The following is a 27,883-nucleotide window of genomic DNA, read 5'->3' as shown; positions in this document are numbered from 1 at the left end:
CAACAGGGAATCTCAGTTTTCACTTGTCTCAGCAGGACTCTAGACTCTACACTCTCTGCTTGTCTCTGCACACACGCAGCTGCAGCACTGACCAGTTCCAAGCTGTAGGAAAAGGAGGGTTACAACAGGGAAAGCTGGCACCCCAAATGAGAGCAAAGACAGATGAAATCCCAACCCTGCAGAGCAGGAAACTTCACCACTCCAGCGGAACAGAAGGTGCTCCCACACCATTAGACTGACCACTATCCTGCAAAGCACTTAGCAATAATTTAACACCAAGTATATTCTTAAGCAATATATTTAAGTACTTTTGTTCACACAACAGAGCTCAGGCTTGACAATGTGTAGTTTGTGAGCATCTTAAACCCAGTGATGCACAACGTCCTTCGATCCTTTCTCCAGAAATATCAGCATTGTCCTCAGTTATGTGCCTTCAGTTACATGCCCAATAAATAAATTTTAAAACATTTACAGCAGATTTTTCCAAAAGCTGTGTTGTACAAAACATAGGGTCCAACACACCTAGCCCTGCTCACAGCCAAGGACAGTTATTCACACACTTTTGCCCTTGGAAGCAACCAAGAGCTCAATAACCCAAACACAGGGCAGTGCTCACGCATTTCGCATGCAACCTTTTTCTGCTGACTGTATTTCAAACTAAACTGCAATTTCTTCTTGCATGTGGCAGCATGTTGAATATGCCACAAAACACAGGCTGATAAGACAGTTTGCAGAACTGTTTCCCAGTCAAAATTCAACATAGTCACCACCCTCTTCTTCAGCTGTTCTGCACCACTGCCAGCAAGTAGTGATCTCCAAACTCCAGCAGGTTTATCAGCTGAACCTCACCACTACCCCATAAATCTAACTCAGTGAAGAAGCTGCCACTATCCATAAAAATTATGGGAGTGCTTATCTTCCAATCCAGAATTCTGCTGACATCCAAAATGCAACTAAGCAGTATGGAAAGTGATCCAGTAACTTCTCAGGAGAAGCAGAGCTAACAGACATACCCTTAGGGGGTGCTTAGACTATAGGTTAGGACAGTTGCACCAGGTTTATCTTCCCGAGCTGTTCCTTCCAAAGAGTGAAGTCAGAGACTGCTTCATCCATGAAAGGGGGTGAAATCTAGACCGTGTGAGAGCTCTGGCACAAAAGCACCAAGTGCTGTGACCACGCGTCTACGTGGTTAGGGAGCTTTCCTCTTCCCTTCCTGGGAAGACAGCAAACACCACAGGCCTCACAGGACACCACCACAGGCCCACATACATGGGCAGGATGGAGTCACCTGTCAGTGCAGTACATTTGGTTTATACTTTAAAACTACAGCTTTCCTGAATTCACACTAAACACTTAGAAATATTGCCAGTGCCTCCACCTACAATTACTGATGTGCATGCTACAAACACACAGGAACATACCCTGATGCAATGAGCTGAATTACACAGACAAGGCAAAGAGGAAGAAGACAGGCATGGTGATGGAGATGGGACTCATCCCAAGGTCTTAAGGGCCTGCCTTCTCAAATCCCACTTGCATGTTTAGCCACCACAGACCAGAGCCAGGAAGACAGACCCCAGCAGCAACCCACTGCCAGAAAGCCAAACAGCTGACCTTTAAGTCCATTTTATTTGAAAGCCTGAACTCTATTCTACATTTTATTGACATAAAGTTATTGGAAATCACCAAAATCCAAAATTCCCTACTGGAGTTTGAGCTAAAGATGCACAGTAAGAGAAAATGTACCAGGGAGACCAAGCCAACACAAAACTTTCCCTTACCAGTGACTGTGCCTTGCTGCACACAAGAATTGAAGGAGTTAAAGCCTAATTTATGCCATTTATGTTTCTGCAAGTCACTCAGCTCTCATCAGGCAGATGCATCCTGTTGCGTCTGACATTTCCTTGAGCGCTTTTGTCTGAGTTCTCTGTGCTACCACCGTACTGATCAGAACCAACACCCCCACAGAAAAACAAACAGCTCAGTGAAAGGCAGAAACCACGCAGCCACCTTCCTCTCCATCTCCAGTTGGTGACACCAGTTCCAGGAGGAACTAAGCCTGCCACTCTTCTGGAAGCATGGACAGATGCCTTCACCCACATCCATTAAAGTCCTCCTCAGGCTATGAGTACCCTGGGAGGAAGACTCCCACAGCCTCTTCCCTATGAAGATGAGTTAGGTACTGCCAAAAAAAGGGAGAAAGTTAGTTCTTGGTAGGTTTTGCCCAAGCAGGACACTAGCATATTCCTAGTATCTTCCTCTGAATCTACAAGAGAAAAAGACAGCCTCGGAATAGCTTGGGATTGCTCCAGGGAATAGCTTTCCCACAGGCAAAAGGAAATGCTCTCCCCTCAGTTACCCTGAAAAAGCAACTCTCAAAAGCAGCTTCTCTGGGTTTGACCAAGGAAACATTGTTTTTCTTAATAGAGGGATTAAAAAAGTTGCTTTACTCTGAGCACAAGGAAGCTTGAGAAAGTAAACAGTCACAGAAGAGTGTTCTACTCAACTTCATTTGGGTGTTTGATGAAGGATCCCACAGTTCAAGAGAGGTTTGAATGAGCAGATTCCCACTGCTGGGAGCCTTGCAATGTTTTAATTTACCCAACATAATATGGAGTAAAGGAAGAACTGATTTTCCAGCTACTGAGATCTCTAAGAGCATCAAAGCTTCACAGCCCTTTTGATTATGGGAAATTAGAAGCATTTGCTACAAGGATCTCATGAAAGGCATAGTCTTCTTCATGTCTTTATGGAGATGTGTTAAATCATTTAATGCCACAAGATTATCTCCCTCATAGCTGTGTATATTTATCTGTAATACGAAAAAAGTTTGGCTCCTTCAGAGTTGGATAAGCAGCTGAGAACCAAGATGTAACATGATTTGAGTCTCACCCCTAATGGATCTTATGACTTATTGGTCTCTAAAGACTAACGATTTTTTCCAAGACTAACTAAATGGAGATTTCACTCAAAGCTGTGTATCAGGAATATCTTACATGGATTCTGTCTTTAAAAGCACGTAGAGCTGCAGAAGAAGCCCAGAGTCAAGGAAGAGGAAAAAAAGCTGGTCCTAATTGCCACTCATTCCAAAACATTATCTTGTTATACACATGTATGTGCTACCCACCCAGAGATATGTGAGTGGATGGAATCAGCAGCAATGAGTTAAATCTGTTCCAATACACCTTTTATTTCAACAAAAACCAGGGCACTGGATGTTAAACACAGGTCCCACCCAACAAAAACACATTGAAGGAACTGCAAATTCACTGTTTACACCAGTAATGTGATCTTAAACACAAAAAAATGGATTGCTTTAGCTTTTTAGTCTCGCATTAGCAAATGCAATTATCTTTCATTAATTTTACAGTGTTCACAGTAGAAATTAAATCATTTCTTCATGTCTGTTTAAGAAAAAGTTTACTGTGTTAATTATTCATAAATACCAAGGCCTGCTACTTATTACTCATCACAAATGCGATTCGTTTCAATAACGCCTCAATGATTTGGTGCTACCCTATTAGTCCCAGAACACACTGTACAACTGCCAGCGTCAGCAAATCAATCCCCAACAATAATCCACGCTGCCAAGGAGGAAGAGGAGGAGGAGGAAGGCAGGAGCAGCATTGCCACCATCCTCCTATAGCACAACACCGACCCTGGGTGGCTTGGCTTCCATCGAGATGCTGCAAACTCAGGCAAGCATCCCAGCCCCAAACTGGGAGCAGGGAACTGGGCTCCCAAGGGAGGAAGGCAGGGGCTGGGGATGCTCCATTGCTTTGCTTCCCTGAAGGTTCCCAACGGGGCAGGCAGCTGCCCAGCAGTGGGAACCGGCTGATTGGGAAGGGGAGGGAAAATTAATCCTCACAAGTATGTAGGAAGCTTACAGGTATGGTTCCAAAAAAGGCTGCTGGTCGCCAGGGCTGCTCAGCCCCGGGAATCCCCGCAGAGCAAAACAAAGCCCAGGCGCCGTTTCTGCAGCTAAGTGGTTAAATAGGGAATGACTGGGAATTTTGCATCCTGGCTGCAGGCTGCACAGCAAAGGCAGAGCCAGCCCAACACCACTGAAACGCTACCACAGCAATAAAACATGCACAAATCTGCCGGAGTTACAGATTCCTGCACCGTTCCCTCAGTCCTTTTAAAAAACATACCTGGCCACACACACACACACTCAAAAAATCTCTTAAAGTTGCACTAACTTGGAAACACATTCTTATATTTCTTTCCCCATGACGAAGTCAAGAAACGATTGGTATTTTGTACACAGTTCTCTCCTCCCAGGGCTCCACGGGAGCTCGCAGGGGCTGGCAGGGCACACCGCTCCAGCCCACAGCTCCCAGTGGCACCTCCAGACCCATGTCCTCTCAGAAAGATCCATTCCCACATCCCATTTTCAGCCACGTATTAATTATTTTGCTTTCTAGCAAGTTACGCCAGCTAATTTGGGCCGACGTCGTACAGAAACGCTGTCTTTATTATTAGAGTTGTGGAGAAAGTAAATTAATGCAAAGGATTGCACACAGAGGCCTAATCCATTTGAGGTAAATCAATGCATTGCACATTTAAATTGCTCTGCTTTCCTTCAGAAAAGTACATTGAAGTGATTCATTAGGCACTGAACTGTTCACAAGAAACAGACCAATTCTCTCAGGCATGCCAGTGCATCTCTGCTAGTTAAATTTAAAAAGCAATCAAATCTACTAATAAGTCCTTTTTGCCGACATTTACATCAGTAGAGAACATGATTCCTGACAATTCAGATTAAATAAATGAGGGACAAATTAATCTCTGCTAATATGCCTCAGAACTGATGCTAAAATTGCTAGACTTAAAAATCTGTATTTTGATAAAAAGAAATAACCTACTGGTGATGCTTAACTCCCAAATGCCTTGGATAACCTTTATTAAAGGTTATAAAGTTATGAAGAGGCATCACAAGGCACAATCCGTGTCTATTTTAATGCAGTTGATGCGTGTATTTATAGATTCATTTTAATATTTATTAATTCCCAGGAAAAAAAAAAATTAGCAGAGAGGCACCTTTTCAAGAAAAAGTAATCATGTCTTAGTACAATGGCACCATGCCAGGGTGTTCACATTCCCACTCTCTTATTTAGGGAGGACCAACTCTGACAACAATAAGTAGTCCAAGGAATTCTTGCTCTACTGCAATTACTGGAACTTATCTTTGCAGTATCTAACTTCTCTCTACCCACCAAAAAAAAAATATCTCTGAATTTAAAAATATTTAAACGTGTATGTTTCCTGCTGCCTTATAACTAAAAGTCAATCTGCACTTTGTTAAAGCCTTAGAGGAGAATTGAAGAGAATATGGAAAATCATGTTTCATCCTTTTAAGAAGTGCTTCAAAAAGCCCAACACAATCTGCAAAACCAGTGATACCAGTTTAGAGAGATCTGTAAGTCCTGGAGTCTGAACTTGGAAACAACCCCAGGAACTTAAGTTTACGACTAAGACTCCAGGGTCAGTCCCTGTGATGGGATGAGGTGAAGGACCCAGTTGCACTTAGGAAAATAACCCCCTGCCCTTCCCCTCAAAACCCCACCTGCTCTGCAGCCTGCCCCACTGCTCCCAACGTCCCCAAACCAGAGCCAGCTTCCTTCCCACCAGGTGCCAGAAGGGGAAATGCAGCTGCCACAGACACGGGCTCGCAGGTGGTGAGATAATTGTCACCACATCTCTCGTCCTGCCGCCACAGCAGCCACCGCACAGAGAGGACCAGGCTCATTAGGAAACCCTGCTGACAAACGGAGCAGGACGGAGCCGCTCGGGCCCGGCGGCATCTCTGCAAAAGCTGCATTTTGGTTTGGGTTTTTGTGTGTATGTGTGTGTTTTATAACTGCTGCCGTTTTTCCTGGGGAGTGTCACCGATGTGCACGTCAAGGGCAGGCAGGCACCGTCCCGGTGCTCTGGCCAGGACCCAAGTCACAGCGGGTCACCCCATCTGCTCACCCACAGCCTCCAGCTCAGCCAGGCTGGTCCCCTCCGCTCCCCAAGCAGCCCTCCCACCCCAACCAGGCTGCACCCCCAAAGCAGCAGCGCCTGTGCTGGGAGACCTTGTCCTTGTAAATGGAGTCTGCTCCATCAGCATCCAGGATTTACGTTTTCCACCTCCTGCTGAAGCCTTTGTTATCCACTGCAAGCCTTGGGGCGCAGTGGGACCTCACAGCATCTCTCCTGCCTACAAAGGGATTAGTGCTGATTTATGGGGCTTCATTATCCCCCCAATTCCACCATACAGGTGAAACAACAGAGCTCATCCCCGAGCACAGCTATGTACCACCTTTGCTGTTTCAACAGCAGCTGAGGAGTAAGCCTCTCCTGAAGAAGCAAACCCCTCCAAGTGATTTTTCTCTCCCTGGCAAGTGTTACAGGATGTTCCCCCTCCACACAGAAGCAGCTTCCTGGTAAAACCCAAGCACAGAGCCCAGCCTGCTCCAGCAGGACCCGAGCTCACATCAGGGCTGATGGCAACGCCTGCTGCAACCAAGCTGCTTTTCTTCCAGGGCCCTGCCAGCAGTCCAGCCTGCCAGGAGTTGGACACACTGCCATGGACCATGGAGCAGATGATATTTGCAGATGCAAATCCCACCACATTTCCAAGAGCATGAGGATTAATCTGTTCAGCCAACGCAACCACACACAGTAAACACTTCCAGCTTGTTGGGAAACGTTTTAACACATTTTTTAGCCTGGAGACACACACTAGCCTGGAGGAGACTGAGGGGGGACCTTATCACTCTCTTCAACTACCTGAAGGGAGGTTGTAGTCAGGTGGGGGCTGGGCTCTTTTTCCAGGCAACTTGCAACAAGACAAGAAGGCTGCTCCAGCGGAGGTTTAGATTGGATATTAGGAAGTAATTCCTCACAGAGGGGGTGATTAGACATTGGAATGGACTGCCCAGGGAAGTGGTGGAGGCACCGTCCCTGGAGATGTTCCAGGAAAGGCTGGATGTGGCACTTAGTGCCGTGGTCCGGAGATGTGGTGGTGTTAGGTCATAGGCTGGAGTGGGTGATCTTAAAGGTCTTTTCCAGCCTTGGTAATTCTGTGATATCTTCTTTAGATTTTCAAAAGGTTTAGATGAGTTTAACTAACATGTACAGACAACACCAGAACATCCATGCATTGCCAGGGACTTCTGTCCCACATCACAACAACACGGTGCCAGCACCAGGCCTCCCAAAAGCCAGCAGGCACCATCCCTGGTCCTGGTCCAACAGGCTTGTACCAGCAGAGCAAAATTTCTTCCAGTGTCAGACTTTCTGTCTCCAGAGGCAGTTCTGCAAGCTCATTCTCTTCTCAATGGAGAACATCTCTTTCTTTCAAAGCCACACCACATACTGTCTGATCTTTAGTTACAGACAGGTCTGTCACTCAAGAAGGGTCTGAAGCCATGACACCACTTAAAGATGTAGATATCTGTATTTGCTCCCATGTCTCACTACATTTTCCAGTCTAACCCCATGGCCTTTTGTTTCTTGCAATGGTGCCATTGGATTTATTGCTATAGACAAGTTCAGTAGATACTTTCCATAATAATTAGCCAGTGCTGAGCAAAACCTCAGTTCTGTGATGCTCTCACACACAGTTACTTTGGATGCTGCCTTTGCTCAGTGTGCCAAAAGCTTTGAGGCTTCCATAATCAATCAAGTGACCCAAGTCAGTCACTCATTACTAGGAAAAGGCACATTTCTCCTTTCTCACCACTGATGCCAAACAGCTGAGACAGCCCCCTCCTACCTGCCACTGCCATCAGCCCATCCCACCAACCTCCTAAGCAGCAAATCCACAGCACTCCAGGCATCATCTGTGCCTGCACTTTCCCCTTCCCTCTCCCAAGATTTCTGGATGCCACAGTGGTGAGCAGCACTGGTGGAACAGGAGACACGCAGGAATGGGGCCATACATGACATTGCACCCTGACAGGGCCCAAGGAGGAAAAGAAAATAATCCCTCTTCCCACACCCAGAGATTTATCTTCCTCTAGGGCAAGGAAGCACCAAAGGAGGAGAGGAAGATCTATCTATTTAGCTACTTAATGCTTTTTAAAGAGCACAGACCACCACGACAAAGGAAACTATATGCTCAGAGACAGGAAAGTACCATTGTTTTAAATCCAAAACAAAAAATATCACAACAGGCATCCTGAGTATTTCTATTGCTCCAGTGGAGGAATCCACCCTCCAGGCCTGCAACTCCCAAAGAAAACTGAGGCAGACCAGTGATGGAATTTAAGAGCAGAAGCTGGAGGATGAATGCTGCAGACAACAAGGTTTTCCCTGGGCACACCCTCCAGGCTGATCCCATCAGATCATATCATGGTGATGTTCTGCACCTAGTGCTGAGCATTGCAAGGTCCAGGACAAGGTATCCTCCAGCCTAACAAAGGCTCAACTTTTAAACAAAAGGCCCCTATAGAACAGCCCAACTAACAAGCAATTTGACAAGCAGACTCTCCATGGCCCTGAAGGCGAAACTCGGTGCAAAGCAATCAAACAAAGGTGCAAACTAAAAAGCTTGATGAAACAACAACGGCTCATTTGGCTACTCCCAGACATGGTGACACAGACCAAAGACACTAGATAAAAATTGCATTATGCAGCTTCCAAGCAGTTCCAATCACTCTTGCAGCAGGTCTTACTTTTTAATCACCTCGATGGCAAATGCAGGAATTCCCACTCTTGTCAAGCTAAGCTTCACTTGAGGAAACTGCTCCTGACCTAATCCTGCTCCGTGCCCTGAGGATGCTCCCCAAACAGGCCTAGCACTCCTTCATGTTGCTCTTCCCCTCTCAGGATTTGCACACCAGGGCTGTCCCTTTCCTTTCCTCCTTGCCAGCACTAACCCAGCACACACTACCCGGGACAGTCTGGCCTTCCCCCAGAAATCCCAGTGCAGAACAGCCAGGCTGGCCCCACTCAGAGCCAGCAAGGCTCCTCCACTCAGACACCCTCAGCCCACATTCTACCACTGCTCTGAAAGCAGCTATTATCTGTCCAGAAAGTGCTCAGATTAGAGTCTGTTACTGGCACTAGGAATAGCTGCTAATTGACTAGTTGTTAAATGCAAGTCACTAAATCCAGAACACAAAATAAAAGACAAGGTATTACCAATGGGCAAGAAGACTTGAAGGGACTATTGTTCATTTAGGAACTTATTCTCTTCCTGTATTTTTAAACATTTAGAAGTTGCAGTCCAAATAATTGCCTGTCAAGGCTTTATTTGGGAGAACAGCTGTAGCTGTTAAGCAAGCTGTGTAATTAGGTTATTAAAAACACAACATAATTTCAAAAGCCTTTGAGAGAGTAGACCTCGACCCAACACAAAATCATCACAGCTTATTTTTGCTCCGTATCTCCAGGCTTCAATCCTGAGTCATGAGTCCTCAGTGACCTCTCAGAAGTTGGCTATGATGATGTGCATGGTTTGCTGGACGAGGGAGGGACAACTGCTCTGAACCCTTGGGCAGGTAACACAAAATGCTTCTGTTTCAACTCAGAAAAGCATGTTTGGTAATCCAGCAGGAAAAAAAAATAAAAAAATTCCACAAAGCCACAACCTATGGGCCAAAACTCTGCTCTCCAAGCCTGGAGATCCTTTCTGCCTAAGGTGGTAGGTTCAGGACATGGAGTCTTCCATTCTTCCAGAGGGCACGACTAAACCTGACCTGTCTGAAGCAAATCCATGCCCCACAGCTACAACTCTGCAGGCCAGATCCATCTCTGAGGGAAAAGAAAGACCACTGGAAGCTGTTCAGCAACAGAGAGCACACGTTATGTAATTTCCATTTCTGCTGACAAATAACATATTAATAGAACAGGTAAAATAAACCACAAAGCCTGCAAGGCTCAGCAGCCTGAAACTGGGAAGCTAACAGACCCACAGGGCCAGGACTTGGCTCCTGATGTTTGCAAATCCAAAGTCACAAAAATGAGACAATTAAATTTTAGAGCAGTAGGGAAAACAAAAGAACAAGGAATCACAATAGCCAAGCCTCATAAAGAGCTGCTTCCTGGGTACAGGAAGATAATGACACTAACCATTTTTCTACTAGATGGCAGTGTCGTGTCACACTATATAAAAGGAATTCTAGAAAGAAATCGCTGTTTCAAGTGAATCTGTGCTTAGACTTGACTTCAGATAGCGTGATCTATAACAGTACCCTCATTGTAAGGGGACCTGCCATTAGTCTAACGGCACACTAGGAGTGATACCCTAGTTTCCAGTTTCCCAGCAAAGCACTGTGAAAAGACACAGGCCCCCCCCCGAGCTGTTCTGCTAGACGATCCAGCTGCACACACGGCCACGCACAAGCTACTTGGTCGTTACAGCTGAAGGTTTGCTGCAATCCAACAGCTCCAGGAGCAGGGGAAGCAGGTCCCTGCTGCTCAGGGGAAGCAGCCAGCTGGGTTTTCCAAAAGCAAGGGCAGCGTTTAGGCAACCACCTAGCTCTGGTCAGGCCAGGTTAGCAACTTCAAAGCAAGGTGCAGGGACGGAGAGAGCAGCGTCACAAAAACTCAACGTGCAAACACAAAACAAGAAGGCTCAGGGCTGAAGGGCGATGCAAATGTTTGCAGGTAACAGCCGTAAGAGTAGCCCTGACTCTCGCAAGGCCACCGTCTGCACAAGCCCAACTTCAGCTGTAACAAAGTGGCTCACAGAAACTCCTAAAGCCAGCACGAATCACTGGTGTACACAGGAGCGACAGGGTTCCCCGGGGAGCCGGGTACGAGGTGGCTGGCCAGAGCCGGAGGAGCTGCGGGGGAAGGCTGCAGGCAGCCGGAGGGACCCCTCGCCTCTGCGGGAGCCCCGGCAGAGCCTCGCCGGGGGTGCCCGGGGGTGCGGGGTGCCAGGCCTGCTCCTTTGCCAGCCCGCACAATGAACGCTCCCTGCTAGGGACCGGGATCTGCCGCTCCTGGGCTTCCCCAGCAGCGGCTCCAGCGGCGGCAGCCTGCGGGACGCGGCTCGGAAGGCAGAGCGCAGCGGTGCGGGGGGCAGGTTTTGCTGGCTCCGCAGCCACACCGCACCCCCGGGCCCTCGCCGCACCCCGGCGGGCAGCCTGCTCCGCTACCGACCCCGTTCACACACACCCCCCCCGCAGCAGCATCCCGCCACGGCTGCGCCCGGAGGCTCCATATCCCGCCGCACCGGCGCCCACCCGCACCAAGCGCGGGGAGCCTGGGGTCGGCGGGAAGCCCCCCGGGGAAGGCCTGGGACCCCCCCCGCGGCCTCACCTGGAGGGCCGGAGCCGCACCTCCTTCTTGCTGTCCACCACGGAGGGGACGCAGTTGGTGAGCTCGGTCCAGTCGGCGTGCAGCCCGCAGCTCCAGCCGGTGGAGAAGCGGGAGAAGAGCCAGGTCTCCCGCTTGCCGGGCCGGTGGCAGGTGCACTTCTTCTGCCCGGCGCGGCACTCGCACGGCTGCTCCAGCTGGATGTTGCGGACCAGGTGCCGCCCGAAGGTGGTGCCGCCCGTCTTCTGGATGTGCAGGAAGACGATCAGGTCGTCCCCCTTGATGTTGAAGTCCACCCGCCGCAGCAAGTCGTCGGCGGAGAAATTGAAACGGGGAACGAAACGCGCCGGCGTCTCGTCCTCCGCCCGGTACGGGTCGGCGGCGGCGGCGGGGCTGAGGGCGCGGAGCCGCAGCAGCTGGCACTCGGTGCCCGGGCAGACGTACTGCAGCACGATCACGGCGAAGATGAAGAGCATCACCAGCGCCAGCAGCACCTTGTGGGACCGATCCTCCATCGTCGCCGGGAGCGCCGCGCATCGCCCCGAGCCCCGCACGCCGCGCCCCGCTCAGCGCGCCCCGCCGCGGCCCGCCCCGCCCGCCGCCATCGCCCCCCGCCGGCCCTTCCCGGCAGCCCCCGCGCCGCCGCCGGGACACGCCCCCGCGCTCCGACACGCCCCCTCCCGTTTGGCCACGCCCCGCCCCGGTCGCCGCGTGGCCCGGGGAGCGGCGCGCGCCGGTCTGCGCGTGTGGGCGCGGGAGCGGGGATGGGAGCGGGAATGGGGATAGGAGCGGGGATGGGAGCGGGAATGGGGATGGGAATGGGGATGGGAATGGGGATGGGAACGGGAATGGGAGCGGGAATCGGGATGGGAGCGAGAACGGGAATGGGAACGGGGGCGAGAACGGGAATGGGGATGGGAACGGGAGCGGGAATGGGGATGGGAGCGGGAACGGGAGCGGGAATGGGGATAGGAGCGGGAATGGGAGCGGGAACGGGAATGGGGATGGGAACGGGAATGGGGATAGGAGCGGGAACGGGAGCGGGAATGGGGATGGGAGCGGGAACGGGGATAGGAGCGGGAAGGGGAGTGGGAGTGGGAGCGGGAATGGGGATGGGAGCGAGAACTGGAGCGGGAATGGGGATAGGAGCGAGAACGGGAATGGGAATGGGAGCAAGAACGGGAATGGGGATGGGAACGGGAGCGGGAATGGGGATAGGAGCGGGAATGGGAATGGGAGCGGGAACGGGAATGGGGATAGGAGCGGGAATGGGAGCGGGAATGGGGATAGGAGCGGGAAGGGGAGTGGGAATGGGAGCGGGAATGGGGATAGGAGCGGGAAGGGGAACGGGAATGGGAGTGGGAATGGGAGCGGGAATGGGGATAGGAGCGGGAATGGGGATGGGAATGGGGATGAGAGCGGGAATGGGAGCGGGAATGGGGATAGGAGCGGGAAGGGAAACGGGAATGGGAGCGGGAAGGGGGATGGGAACGGGAATGGGGATAGGAGCAGGAATGGGGATAGGAGCGGGAATGGGAGCGGAAATGGGGATAGGAGCGGGAAGGGGAGTGGGAATGGGAGCGGGAATGGGAATAGGAACGGGAATGGGAATAGGAGCGGGAACGGGAAGAGGAAGGGGAGCGGGGCGGGTCCCTGGAGCCCCGCGCTCCCGGCGCTGGACACGCTGCGCGCCGAGCCCGGCCCCGGGAGCGGGCCCCTCTGCCCTCCCCGCTGAGCATCCTGCCCGGTCCCTGCACGGCCCCACGGCCCTTCCCGCCCGCAGGAACCGCTGCGGCCGCGGGCTGCCCGGGGCGGAGGCTGCGGTTCCAGCCGGGAACGCCCGCGGGGCTCCGGGCGCTGCCTCCGCCCGCCCCGCAACACCCAGCCCGGGGGGGGGGGGGGTCTCCTTGACCCCCCCCAGCGGTTCCACTTGCTTCAGGTGTCGAATCCAGGCGCAACCTGCGCACGTTGAAACCCTTCTGCGCGACGGGGGGGTCAGTAAAACCGCCACAAGGACTCTGGGTTTATCTTTTGATTAAAGTCCTTTCTGTATTAACATGCAAATCGCGTCCAGTCCCCCCGGCCCGGGGCGGGGGGGAACACACCGGTGCAGCCCCCGGTGTCCCGTGGGTGCATCTAATGTTGTGCCAATTCCCGTCTGGGGAAGCTGCAGCCTTGGAAGTGACAGGAAAACCAAATATAAAACGAGGCTTCTGGCTAAAGGAGGTTCTAACCCCATCCCGGTGTCCTGTCCATCCAAGGAGAAGCAGCTGGGGCTGGACCTGGGGTTTGGCCGCCCCCAGTTTAACTGGTGTGCTCCGGTGTTTAACTGGTGGGCTCAGGTGCAGATGGAGAGCTGCACATCCAGCAGTTCTTCCCTCACTCGATGCCAGGCAGGGCTGGAAATGCCCGAGCTTCTCCTTCCCCCGAGCAGGCAGAGGGAGCAGCACCTCAGCTTTCACTCCTCTTGCTTTTGATGCCTTCATTTCCCTGCCCCATCAATCAGCCAGGAGCTGAGTTTTCTAAATATGCACAGCAGATAGCAAAGGCAATTATTGGAAAACACTCTCCTGGACCTTTTTGCAATATCTTTTTTTTTTTTTTAAACAATAATTCAAAAAGGCCTCCCTCCTTTCTCCTCCTCTCCCAGTGCTTCAGCCATTCACTTTAAGGAATTCCACCAGGTACCTCTGCTGCTTGGAGGGAATGTCTTGATGGTTTTCATCCTCAAGCAAAATATCTTGTCTTCCCTACCTTTTTCCCAGTTGTCTCTAATATTTTGAAAACATTTACACTCACAATAATAGGCAGTTTTGACACAAAGATTCTAGGCATGAGAACTACTGAGTTAATTTGCTTCTGTTTGTATCTGTCTCTCCAAAATGAATGGATTGCAGCGTTTAATGGAAACGCCGTGTTCTGAAATTCAAGCTTGAAAGTTATAAAGATGTTTCTGTGCTTTATATCCATCACCCTCTCACAGTCATTGATATCAGCAAAAATACATTTGCCTCCAGATTTATTTATTTTGCATGATGAAATAATAAAGATGTGTGCTGGATTAAAACTGATCCTGAATGCTAATACATGAGAATTAAAAGGAGGGAATAATGATGGCCTAATGTCTCCACTAAATTAATATATGCTATAAAAGATATGATGCATACTGGTTTGGTGTTCCCAGCAGAGCCATTATTTTGGAATGGGCTAAACAAACAGTGATCATCCTTTCACTGATGAATGATGGTCTCCAGCCTGCTGTCTTCTCACCCACGGTATGTAAATGATGCTCCCTTGCTTTGATCCAGGGACAGGAAACATTTGCTTAGGCACTAAAGAAATGGAAGTCACCCTGGATGAGATAAAAGTAGAACAGAACAGGACAGAGCTGCCCAGGCTTTACAGCACAGTTTCAGTGGCTGGCAGGGCAGCTGGTTTAAGAGGTCAATCAATAATGCCAAGTATTAGTAGTAAAACCAGTGGGGAAAAAAAAATATCTCTGGCTTCTTCTCAATACATGGTATCCCCACAGAGCCCAAAACACAGACCCCACTCCAGCTCTCCACATACCACCACTCTCCTCTGCTGACACAGGGGATCCCCCCACCTCCATGTGTGTGGGGGGGCATGGCTACTGCTCCTTTCTCACCTACCATCATCCTCCCCACAGCTGGTCCCCCTTCCCCAACCCCCCCAGCTGCTGCCCCCCAGCTCCTCCAGTCCCAGCCTCTTCCTGCTGCTGTGGATGCCAGAGCGGGGTCAAGCTGAGCTCATCTTGGGCTGAGCCCTCTTTTTTTACCCACAGAAACCTTCAGAAAGGCAGGGGTTTGTGTGCAAAGGCACCAGGTATTTGCCCAGAGGCAGATCAATAAGCCTCATGCTTCAAGCCCTAAATTGATCTTGTTGGCACCTGGTACCAGATTGATCATCACATCCCTGCCTATTTTCTGAAGACCTTTGTTTCCACGGCTTTTGAATTTCACCCCTCTGCCTTTGGCTGGCAAACGGTGACTGCTTGGCCCTAACAAAAAGAAAAGGCACATCAGCTTTGAGGGAAGTGGGGCTGCCAGGGTGGAAAACTGAGCCTCATTAGGCACTGGTGGCCTCCAGCTTATTGAAAGGATCAAGGTTTCACCAGTTCAACCAGAGTACCTGCTGCTCCACAGAGGTACAGGCAGGGGTGCAGGCAGCTCTGAACCCCCTGGGCAGAGGGGGAGGACTGGGCTGTGGCAGCCCCAGCCAGGACTGGAGGAACCCTGGTGACTGGGGCACCCACAGCTGCTCAGAGGATGAGGCCTTTTTCAAATCAGAGGGGAAACTGTATTAGAGCACAATTAGAATAACTTGATTAAAAGAAATGCAAACAAGTAATTAACTTTGCTTTGCTAAACCTCCTTGTAATGTGATTCTTCTTACAGTACCTGTGCAGGAAGGGGAGGGGTAAAGATAAATGAAACAACTACAGAAAAACCTCTGGAGTTGTGAAAATAGTATCTTTATTAAAACATAACAAACTGTCACCAGCCCGACTGCTGCAGCTTTTTTTAATGGAATAGTCTCTGTCAGCTGGCGTGGCTGATGGCCAAACAGGTTTGTGGCCAGGGTTTTCAAAGCCACTCTCCCCATCGTAGGTCCTCAAGGCAATGGAGTGGATGCTCCAGCCTTGTCCTTCCCTGCCCCAGAAGGGCTCCCCAGAACTTCCATGAGGCCTGTGCAAACCCAGTGCTTTGCTAGTTTTATTTCTCTGTTGAGGCCAGGTAAAACTGGATTATGGACTCAAAAGTTGTCACTGGGGGACAGACAGCATGAAGACACTGCCCCATTCCCTGTGGAAACAGGGCTTAGAAAGAGTGGGGAAGCACAGAGCAATGAGCTGGCCAGTGCACGGGAGGAGAAGCAAGGCCAAGAGCAAGGCAATAGCCGGGAATGCTGGGGTGGGAGAGGGACTGAAGCTCTCCTAGCACCTCAAAAAATAAGGCATTAATCTGGAAAAAGAGTATGCAAATGAGCAAAGGCATGAAGAAGTGGTGATGAGTAAAACTAATTAGAAAATGAGGCTTGATTATTCATGGACTTGACATATCAGAGAGCAGCTAATCAAAGGAATAATACAAGTTTGCATATTCTTTGTAACGTGGGCATCAAAGCTTTGCTTCTTGGTGCTTTGGCAGCACCACTGCTCATTCCCAAAGCCAAGCACACTTGATGCAAGCCTTGCTCCAAACCACCCCATGGGGCTTGGAGAGCCTGAGGTGTCCAAAAGCACCTCTGTTGGGTTTTTTTCCTTCAACAATTGAACGGATCTAGCAGTTATCTCTACTTCTAGATCTTGCCTTTCTGAATACAAACATTGCCCAAAGCTCTTTGGGTGTGTGGGAAACTGGGCAGCCTTTAAAAGCTGGAGTCAAAGACCTGGAAACACAAGGAAGGGACTCACCTTGCAAGATAATTGCAAGATAATCCCTGGCAGTTTCATTTTGCTGCCGACTAATCACTAAATACACTTTGCAGAAGCCGCAGAGGGGAAGAGGGACTTGGTGGGAGGTATTTGCACAGCACTTGGTGGGTACAAGAAGCTTTCAGAAGTACCTCCTTTCCAACACATGGCATCAGAAACCATCCATCCGGGCTGTTCAGTGCAGCAAATCTTGGATTTTCACCATCAGTTGGAGCCAGATGAAAGGCAGGCAAGCGTTCAAGTTACAAGGTATCAGTTGTATTTCTGTTTCTCACATAGATCTGGGTCCTGTGAAAGGTTTTCTAGGAGAACCTGAGGAGGGGCTGGCATCTGGATGTGTACCAAACTCTGGGCAAGTAGTCAGAGAGTGAATAAATGACACTGTCCCATCACCACTGATTCTTATCCCAGCATGAAATTGGCTGAGAAAGTGCTGAAACATCAAATTTCCTTTTGATGAGGACAGGCTGGGACAACTCCAGGAAGCAGGATCCATGGGGATGAAAGGGCTCTTTCAAGTATGCCTCTGAATCAGTGGGAAAAGTGAGAAGTTGGGACTGCTCCTGCCACTGTTTGCTTGTCTGAACAATTACAGTGATGGGTATATTAATACCACCTGGCATCAGAGCCAAAGAGCCACCAGGCACTGAAAGAGCTTTCTGGTGAGGTGTGTGAAGGACCTTTTGGAGGCGCTTATGAGCAGATTTGGAGGAATTAGGAAGGGTGAGAGCCAACAAAGCCCAGGACTGCAGGCCATGTGGCCCAAGGGACATTTTGTGCCCACTTCCAAGGTATGTAATGCAAACCTGGTGTATCTGATGTAATTTCGAATGAAACCTGCAGCATTTGCACCATCAAGTCAGGCAAGAGACTAACTCAGGTAATGCAGAGTGGTCTTCAGCAGTGGATTCACACAGAGAAAGGCTGTTGAAGGACTCGTACAAATATTTGTTGCATCTTCCTAAAACCAAGGGGGAAACCATTCCACACAGCCCTGAAATGAACAGTGGGAAAAGACACAATATTACCTGCTGCTATCCCAGTAGGTGGTCCTGTGTGGAATTAATACAGTGGAATTTGGTCCAAAGGCACACAAGAAACCTGACAGATGAAATCTGGCTTCACAGTGAAATTATTCCAGTTTAATTACACTGGTTTTGAAATAGATTTAGTTAAACTAGTACCGCCTTTTTGCCTGGACACTCTTCAATCCTAGAGGAGTTAATATTGATCTAAGTTAATTTGGTGTCATTTTGTGTAGAGGCTGCATCTCAGATGCTCTGTAAATATTTGCTTACTGAAATTGATGCTGAATTTGGGCAACAGTCTTGTGGGATTAGCCTGTGTGAGAGGGGATCAGATACAGGAGCCAAAATAAATCACAGGAAAAGGTCTTAAATGTCCACAGATGAGTTCCATGTTATTGCCTAATTTGTAAGATGAATGAAAGACTAGATTAAGGTGAAGCAAAAAGAATCCCAAGCATTGCCAAAGAGTAAAAAGAAAGAAGCATTGAGGCCAGCTTCTTCCCAGAGCCTCCTGAGCAGCAGGGCTGATGAATCTTCAGGGAGTGCTCTTTTAAGTCCAGTGAAACAAAGAAATGCTCCTTTCACAGTGAGATTTTGCAAAAGCAGATTTACCAGGGGTGGCAAATAAATAATTCACAGTTTCTGGAGAGACGAGGATAAATTTTCCTTCCTTTACTTAAAATCTAGTTCTGCCAGTTGCAAAAGGCCTACAGCAAAACATCCCCCTACAAAATAAAAATGAGGGACAAAGCAAGAGTCCCACTTTCCAGTGAGGTGTAAAAGGACTCCTATAAAAGAAAAAGCTCACCTTTCTCTGTAGCCTCCTCCTCTGCTGCCACAAGTCCACAGGGAAACAGAGCATTTGTGTTATATTACACTGAAACTTCTGGAATAAGAAAACAAAACTCAACATTTCAAATCTAGGTTTCACCACAACAGAATTCAGCAGACAATCCCCAGCTGGGCTGGATGTAAATAAAGAATATTGAGCACAGCAGTTTCCTGTTGTTTCCCAAGAACACTTGGGGTCTGTAGCCCTGCAACACTTTGCCACAACTAAAGGGAAACCAGGGCAGGATGAATTGATGCCTCCTGATGCTAAATCCTAGCCACTGGGTCACTTGGCCTGGGGCCAGCTTTCCCAGGGGCTGGTGGCCAGCCCTGCATTTGCATCACTGAAGGCACAGACTGCCCTTTGAATCTCGGCTTTGTGGGAGATGCTGCCAGCCCTGCATGTGCCTTCCCTGCCTCTTCCCCAGATTTAAATAGTAGCAGCTATTTTAATCCTGCTGCTGGAACACATCTGAAGAAATTCCTTGCAGCCCCTTTCTTCTCTTCCCAGCTGACACAAGCCATGTGGCAGGGAGTGCACGTGCAGATAGAGTTCCCTGGATGGATCCATCCTTGCCTGGGACAGGAGAGGTGGATGTGGGGGTACTCACTGCCAGCACCCCTGTGGCCACTGAGAGCCCAGCAGCACAGACCAGCCCCACCACTGCCTGGTCCTCCAGTGCTTTGGAGAAGGCTTGGGATGCTGCAGGCCCCGGGAAGGGTGGCTGGGGACCAGCAGCAGCCCCACCACAGCCTCAGCTTCCCTTGCCATTCATGCCAATGGGAGCTCCTCATCCTCCATCCAGGCTGAGGGCTGCACAGTCAGACTTTGCTAGGCAGAATGTAACATCTAGTCCAACACTGCTTGAATGAGAAAAGCTAATGACCTCTTCTCTGTCTTGAACGTTTATTAACTGCTAATTGATCTAGTCAGAAAATAAGTGGGCAGAGGAGAGAGGGTTAATGCTGTTGCTCCTGCCCTGTCACAGGTGGTGTGTGTACACTCTTATACACAGATCTTGTGCCTGCACTAGGTCACTGTAGGAAAAATCACCTGTGGAAAGAGGTGCCAAAGACATCTAGTACTGTAATGCATGGGGCTGATTCCACTACTTTCCCTGTGAAAGACAAGCACCACAGAACAATATGGTCCTGCACACTAAGGGGTGTAGGACAGCACTTTTCAACATCAAAATGCAGCAGATCTCCTGCAGGGAAGTGCATCCTCCAACTGCACAGAGCTTTTACTCACCTGCCTGGGTCCCAACTGGTATTTTTTATACAGCAGTGGTAAATTCTTGCAGTTGATTTTGTCTGAAAATACTCAGAAACAAACCGATACATTTCTATACACTGTTCCAGCCTGCATGATTGGTGCCTGCTCTTATTTTTAGAGGACTGATACTGAACAGCTTCAGACTCAGGGTCCAGCCTCAGAGACAGAGCTGCCAAAGCAGGGTCTGCTGCAGCCATCCCTGCAGGAGGAAGGTTCTCCTTGAGACTGTCCAACCCAGGATTACTCACCCAGCCCCACAGGATTTTCACCCAAATGCATTTCCCAAACAGATCTGTGCCTTTACATATTTTGGGGAGCCATCCACCATCACTTCCCATTAACTAAAAGATTAAAGCACACATTGGGTTATAAACTCTGGCATGTCTTTGCTTGCAGTCCCTACCTAGCAAAAATCTCTTGGCCAAGGAGACTCTTTCCACTTGCCACTGGCTGTTGGACCAGCTCCATCAGTTTACATGGACTGAGAAGTTCCAGGACCTCCCTCTAACTCTGAATTTTCAAGGGACTCTGGATAAATTGATCTGCCAGAGGCCTGGGACTGCCAGTGGGAGGCTGTGACACCACGCAGAGCATTGTAACAACCAGAAGAAAAATAACTTATCAAAAATACAGGGTTTTTTCATGCAAAGAATCAAACTTTAAATGATCCCATCTGTCACTTTCAGCTGCACCCTGTTCCATTAGCAATTTTGCTCATTAAGACAAATTTTAAGCCAGCAGATCATTTTTACCTTCAGGGTTCTGATGAAATGCAGTGTTTGGGACTTCCTCCTCTCCTCCATTTTTGACAGCAGTGACAGAAGAATAAGTGTATTTCTCTTACACTGCTTTGCAATTGTATGGAACAGCTTTGACCTTCCAGAAGGGAAAAACATCACATTCAAATTCCTCCTCCTTTCCCCCACGGGACTAGGAGCTGGCCAAGCCCCTCCAATAGAAGTTTCCCACTCGACCTTGCATCATAAAACCCTCTTCTCTTTATTACTCCCTCTCCTCAAAGCCTCCCCAGCAAACCTCCAGCCCTTTCATGACTGTGGGCTGGAGAGCTCTGTTGTGCAAATGGTTCCAACCTCTTTGTTTCTTCCCTGAAAAGCCATAAAAGAGATTTGTTGGACTCCTTTCCTCCTAACCAAACACAACTGTGGGCCGTGCACTTTGCGTGCTCCGGCTCCTCGTGCTTTCAGCCCCGATGACTTATTTTACTGTAAGTGTAATTATGCATTGGAGTGGTTGCATGAGGGATGTGATAAATCATCTGCCACTCCAAGTCTTTAAATCAAGCCTGGGTGTTTTCAGTGGGGTCCTGCTCCCTGTCTGAAGCACACAGAGGCTCTCAGTTCAGTTTACGGGAGGGTGTATAATCCTATGGTCATGGTCAGCCGTGGTACTGAGGAATCAGGGGGTGGGTGGGATGGCCTTTGTCATGCAGGATGTAGGATTAGTTGGACTTAATGGTCTGGTTTGGCCTTTAAATCCATGAATAGGGAAAAGGAAAGAGAAAAAAACAAAAAAAGAACAAAAGTCCCTATTGTAGCCGGCATGTTTCCACCTTCTGAAAGAGGAGCCAGAGAGACTACAGGCAGCTGGGGCTGGAGATGAGTGCTGGGGAAAGCCAGGGGCACCCCTGTGCACTGCCCACTGCACCCAGAGCCCCCACCACCCCACCCACAGCCTCCTGCAGGCAAATGCAGGAGCCCAAGTCCAGCGGGATTTGCTGAGATCTTGCAGAAAAAAGCAGGCCTGAGGACATGCACAACGCTCAACTGATTTCCAGTTTTTGTTTTTCCCTCCCCTCAAGGACATCTTAGGTGTTCCAGAGCTAGAAATCTAATGCTTTTTCTATTTCTAAATTGAGCTAATTAAAATTTTAATCTGGTGGACATTATCTTATTGCATAATTAGAAGAGCTTAGAAGTGCAGTGCTTTGGTTGGTACCAATCCTTTTTGCTTCAAATTGTGTTTCATTAATTGAGCAGAGCTCAGATAGGTGCTTATAAGGTAATAAGCTAACTATCTGTTCTTCACAAAGCACTCCCTTTTCCCCTGCAACTGGACCTGCTCTGAGCCTGCCTGCTTTATCCTGTGGTAGTTTTCCTTTAATGAAGTGTGGGCTATTGCACCTGTGATCCACATGGGAATTCTGGGGACAAAAGGCACCCCTCATGGACACCGGTGCAGACTGACTCCACCTAACAAACACCCAGGATTTCCTCTTTGGAAAATGCCAAATCCAAACCCTGCCCACTGACTGGCCGATATCATCTACTTAACCATGGGTTATTGCATAACTAATTACTCCCAGGTCTTTATGAAGACCCAAATAATCTTTCTATAGACTAGAGTGGTATTACTCTGCCATAAAGAGATTACTGTTAATTAATTTAACTCATCTGCACACCTAAAACTCAGCTAAACCTTCTATTGTGCCATCTGCTGTCACTGCAGACGTGTAGGACTTCCCAAGTCCCATAGAAATGGAAGTGGATTAAACCCATCTACTCAGATATAAAACAATTTAAGAAGCAAGTTGCTTTTCAACACCTCCCACCCATGGCCTGTGCAGAGCAGGACCAAGGAGCCACCCATGGTGCTGGCAAAGCCCTTCCTGCAGGTTCTCCATCCCACGGGGAGTCAGCCTCCCTCTGGGACTATCAACCCCATGCACTCCAAAGACACTGAATTTCCTGAAAGTGTAAATAAAGCATTAAACCACAATTTCTCTAATTCTGGGTCTAAGGCACCCGCACTGGTGAGTATAAATCAGCTGGAACATTTAAGATCTACTGACACGTTTCCCTCCTAAAATAGGAGCCTGACAGATATAAATCCTCACAAATGCTTCTCTGGAGCAGAGCTGGGCAGCCACACAGCCAGCAGGGAGGACTATGCTGGCACCCCTGCCTGTAGTCCATGCCGGGCACAAAGCAGGGTGTCATCCCTCTCCTGTTGACCCATCCCTGTCCCATTCACCCCAGCACGTTGCCATTCCCAGACATGGTCACCACACCTGCACAGGAACCTGCCTGAGACCCACAGGACCATGGATGGGTCAAGGGGTCTTGCTGCCACCACCAACCAAACAGTAAATTAATTACACTAATAATAAGCCTGACCTCCCAGTTGGCCAAGTCACAGAGAATCCCAGACTGGTTTGGGTTGGAAGGGACCTTAAAGATCTTCCTCTGTACTTCCCAACATACATCCTCCTCCCTCAGGTGGCACAGTGACCTCCTACACTTCTCTGACAGAAGTACTGATGCACCCGAGTCAGGCAGAAAAGAGAAACCACTCAGGATTTATCCCATTCCCTGAGTTGTCTGAAAGCTGCAGCCTGCATAGGCATTAAAGCAGTTCTGGTGTTGGTGGCTCAGCAGATGTCCACTCTTTGGTGGCATCCAGCTATGTCCTAAAGCCTCCAGCCTGAGCAAAGTCCTCCCTCTCCACTTACCTGCTGAGTTGACATGGCAAAACAGCTCTCCCAAATATCCTTGCAGCACACCAACCAATCTGGCTGTCGGGCCTCATATTTCAGTGTGATTGGTCATCAGTGCAGCAGCCATCAGAAGTGGGTTATTAAAATATCTGTCATGATAAACAGAGGAAAATAAAGGCAGATAAATGGTATTCCTCTGGGTCATTTAGCTTTAAGTGCAGCGGCCTCTGTGTTTTTTGCTACTTAAGTGATATGCAGCATGAAACAGCACAAATAAATACAGATGCAAAGAACATTAGATACACTTTGTAAGAGCAAATTATGCACGTTCACATTTCATTCTAGTTAGATCAAAATGAGATGGTTTTGCTCCACTATCTCAGTGGCTAGGCTGAAAGCCAGTGATTTATGAAAGGAACTGGTGCGAATGCCATTATAATTGATTAACCTAAGAGACTGGTGACCTACTTATAGGTATACAAATATGATTATAATTGTGCAGTAAGTAATTGAATGTACTGCAGGACTTCTGTGTAATGTGACTGTAATGCATAAAAACAAGAGGGAGACAAAAGGTTTCAACCCTGTGCGATGTACTGAGCTCCTGGGAGAGGTGCTGAGTGATTCCAGCTCCCATCAAGGTGAATAGGTGTTGAGACCTTGCAAAATCAACCCCCTCCTGGCCAGCAGTCTTTCCCATAAATAGACAATTATATGGATGAAAGCTGGCTTTGTGGCTGGGAGAGCTTTGGACACACGGAGCAGATCTTATTGTCTGGGAGATGCTGCATCCAGACCCCTCCCAATTCATCACTACTGGAGCACCTTCTCAAGGTCAATAGAGGGGGAGAGGCAGATCTGGATAAGAAACCAGACAGCTACAAAATGAAGCTGTGGGTCCAAATTTCATAGAATGGTTTGGGTTGGAAGGGATCTTAAAGATCACCTGATCCAAGCCCCCTGCATGGGCAGGGACACCTCCCAATAGAGCAGCTTGCTGTGTTACAGTAACAGGCAGGACACAGCAAAGAGCAGGAGGATCTCACTGCCTCCCATGGTTTGCAATCCATGTGCCACGCAAGAGGGAACACAGACAGTCACCAAGTGCTGGAAGCTCATGGCTTGAAGCCCAAAGACCTTACCTAGACTATGCAAATAGCTCTAACCCTGCAATCCCAGACAATGCTCTTTGCTGACTAAGTTTCCCAACACCTCAGCCACGTTCACCCTGCTGGCCCGCGTACCAGCATCACCCACAGCTGCCTAGAGGCTCTCAGAGCATTGCTATGTGTCACAGATTTTCCTCTATCTCTTGCTGTCAGTCACTTCCTCTGACTTCATTTGTCTGAACTCCTCTGCAAGGCCACAGGCTGCAGAGCTAACCTCTGACAATGACACACACTAGCTCTCTGCAGAACAAAATTCTAGATTCTTAATTTGAATAACTAAATATTCCAAAGCCCAGTGATGAATTATTTACAATCTATACAAATTCTGATTTGACACACTGAATTAGAGACTTGAATACACCTCTGCAATCATGATTCCTCTGCCTATAGCTCCTTCATGGAAAAGCATCCATTTAAACCCCCTGGGGTAAATGACCTGTTACAACTCCTTGGACTAAAAACCCTGGAGATTATGTGGGAGCCAGAACTTGCTAGGACAGGATGCAGTTAATTAGCAGTGTGTCTGAGGAGAGCCATAACAACTTAATGAAACAAATGGAATAAAAGCAGTCTAAAGTGACTCCACTGGATTGATGGGTTCTTGCTGCTGACTGTGGTGTGGTTAGGATTGTATCCATGCATGCAGGGTGATGCATTGATCATGCATTGCTCATGCAGGAGAAGATGCATGGGGAGGAGGGTGCTGGCAGGGTCACTGCAGCCCTGCAAGAGCTTCCTGGTATGATGTGTGCTCAGGGCAGAAAGGTGGGAACCATTGCCAGCAGCCCCCTGCTGCCACAGACAACCTGGCTCTGTGTCAGCCCTGCTCATGAAGAGCCAAATCCTAAATCATCCTGCAGGCTGAGGTCAGGTGCAGCTCCTGGTCAAGCTGCAGTCAGGGATGCACTGTAGCACTGGGAATGCCTGGCTCCTCAAGGATAACTCTACACCCAGCTCCTGCATGGGCTGTAGGTGTCCCACTGCTTAGTGAGGGGCCCTGGGAGACCCCGTCCCCTCTGCACCCTGCCCAGCCTCCTGCTTTGCACGTGCTGGCCAAGGCCCCACTTCACCCTGTAGGAGGGCAGCAGCTCCACTCAACTCCAAAGCCAGACATGTCCAGCACGTCCCAGAGAAGAGCTTGCATCCTACCTCATGAGGTGTTACCTCTGAGCTGGGCACAAGGGACTGGATGGAGATGGTACTGTTTGACTTCCGCAAACCTCCACTGCTGACAGCTGAGGGATAACTGACAGGTTCTGCTTTCTCAGCGTGTTTTGCATTCTCCTCCATATTCAGTTATCTGGAAGAGGAATACATCGGCCTTAGAAATGCTGCATTTTGGAAAACTGCTGCTTTTTCAGAGTAAGTACTTCAGGGTATTTTTACAGCAGGCATAAAAATACTGACACTGCCTGCATGGATAGCTCCGTTATGTCTGCGGCCAATAAATCAAGTGTGAGAGACAAACAGAAAGCCACAGGTTGAACCCATGCTGTACAACAATCAGACTCTACATTTTTAAACTTCTCCAATTCTAGCATCAACCAACACGAACCAGCAAAGGATAAACCGACCGGCCGCGTTGTACGTTTTGCAGCAGTGACGGGTGCCAGCTGGGCTGGCTGTTGTGACTGCCAAACGTGACACACTCGAAGCTGACAAAGGATGACCACACAAAAGACCACGTACTGTCTTCAGTCCATCTACAGCCCTAGATCTATCTCTGCTGCAGGGACCCAGAGCTGTGCCCAGCAGCTGTTTCTAGTCCTGAGCACTGTTCATCTACCAACAGCTAGAGAGCTGCTGGGGACAGATGGGGGCTGTAAGCTGAGCCAGTGAAGCGGTACCTGCAGTTATGCTGTCACAAGAGGAGCACAAACAAACCCAGCCTGGCTTTCTCCATAGCTGAACTCCCCACCCTTGCTGCAGGATCACTGCTACCATAGCTTTGCTCAATCGACTACTGGTGAAAGCAGGAACCAGCCTGATGTCCCAAACAAGCCCCATAAGGAGCTTCATTGCTCTGGTACCATGACACAGCTCTTCCTATGTAGCTTTTCCAGCAGCAGCTGGATCCAACCCCAAGCTTCTGTTTTCTCCATTTCAGACCTCTCCTCCTTCCAGCTGCAGCTCTACAGGTCTAAGTGCAGGGACAAGCCTGCTAATATGAACTGAGGCCAAATGAATCTCTGTGAGTAGCACCTGGTGCCCCTCTGGTTCCCTTCACATACATCAGCTGTTCTTCCTTCCTAAGCATTGATTGAGTGAAGAGAGTCCTGCAGTGAAATAATCCCATCTTCAAGCCTGTTGCAGAAATTAAAGATGACCTGCTTCGAGTTGGATGCAAGGCTCACTAATCACCCACCAGCATTCAGGTGGCAAGTTTGCCACATGAATAATTATGTATCCACAAAAGTGTTCCACTGGTTGGGTTATTAGCAGGAAAACAGGAATTCAGTTGGAAAACATTCATAAACCTTGAAGACAACAGCTATTATGGTGATCAATCCACTATCCAAGTGTACACAGCTCAGGCAGGGTAGAGGAGCAGAGGTTACTGCACAGGGAGAGTGTGCTGAGAGGTGAGAAGGAAAGCAGGGTTCTTGTAGAGGCCAGGGATAAAAATTGGTACTGTCAGGTTCAAAAGTGTTTAAAAACCCCACACAAGTCTTTTCCAAAGCTGGCTCAAATTTATGTTATTTTAGTAGTCTGCAACATTTGCTGCCTAGACTGTTGCTTGCTTGCTTTTATTAAACATGGGCCATGGAAGCAGAAGAAGTTTTTGTGTGTCGCAGGATAATTTCTGGGCTTGGTCCCCAGAACCAGAAGGTGCTGCACTGCAGAGACTGCAGATGCCCCGAGGAACAGCTCCAAATGTGCCCAGGGCACCCATGTCTCCTCCTGAGGGGAGGAATGAAATCACAAAAATTGCTTCTAGGGCTGAAAGAAGAATTAAGGAGAGAAGAGAGTTGCCCTTCATAAGGCCAAGAATTTCTGGCCCAACATACTGAACTGCTGCAGTGTTCCCTTACCCATGAGTAGATGCATATTGGGAGCATCTCTCTTTCCTGCTTGTGTGCATGAGGAGTTTGTCCTTTGGCACTGCCTGGAGTCTTCAGTCAGTCTGGATAGTAATGCTGGTAAGAAAAGGAGAAGGTGAACCTCAGCTGGCTTGTCTGGCCTGCCAGGAACACACATACCTGCAGCATCTTTTGCTGCTCCCTTCACCTCCCTGGAAACATGGCTTTCCACAGGGCTATTGCATTCATCCTGGCAGTACTGCCTGTGCAAGAGCTGCATGGAAAACCTAAGGGATGGGGAATACAGAGCACTGGGAATTCAGGTCCCTCCACCCAGGACCACCCCTGGGGCTGGGTGTGGTGTGTGATCTGCCCCAAACCATTCACATCA

General features: G+C 49.1%; 1 protein-coding gene and 1 long non-coding RNA gene across 2 annotated transcripts in view; both read right to left on the bottom strand.

Annotated features, from left to right (window-relative positions):
* HS6ST2 (heparan sulfate 6-O-sulfotransferase 2) overlaps positions 1-11,901 on the bottom strand; it is a 127,263-nt gene extending 115,362 nt beyond the window's left edge. The window contains exon 1 of the mRNA XM_051630499.1: positions 11,260-11,901. Within this exon, the coding sequence (XP_051486459.1) occupies positions 11,260-11,771 (512 nt within the window). The 5' untranslated portion in view covers positions 11,772-11,901. The remainder of the gene's footprint in view (positions 1-11,259) is intronic.
* An 8,709-nt stretch (positions 11,902-20,610) lies between these two features.
* LOC127389595 (uncharacterized) lies at positions 20,611-27,590 on the bottom strand. The gene is made up of 3 exons (XR_007890668.1): positions 27,505-27,590; positions 23,319-23,452; positions 20,611-20,725 (listed from the first exon to the last, which is right to left on the bottom strand). It is a non-coding gene; the product is annotated as an uncharacterized LOC127389595 (long non-coding RNA).
* Between the last annotated feature and the right edge of the window lie 293 nt (positions 27,591-27,883).

The sequence above is a fragment of the Apus apus genome, chromosome 12, assembly GCF_020740795.1.
Source record: "Apus apus isolate bApuApu2 chromosome 12, bApuApu2.pri.cur, whole genome shotgun sequence".
Taxonomy (NCBI): domain Eukaryota; kingdom Metazoa; phylum Chordata; class Aves; order Apodiformes; family Apodidae; genus Apus; species Apus apus.
This window is presented reverse-complemented; position numbering and strand designations above follow the sequence as displayed.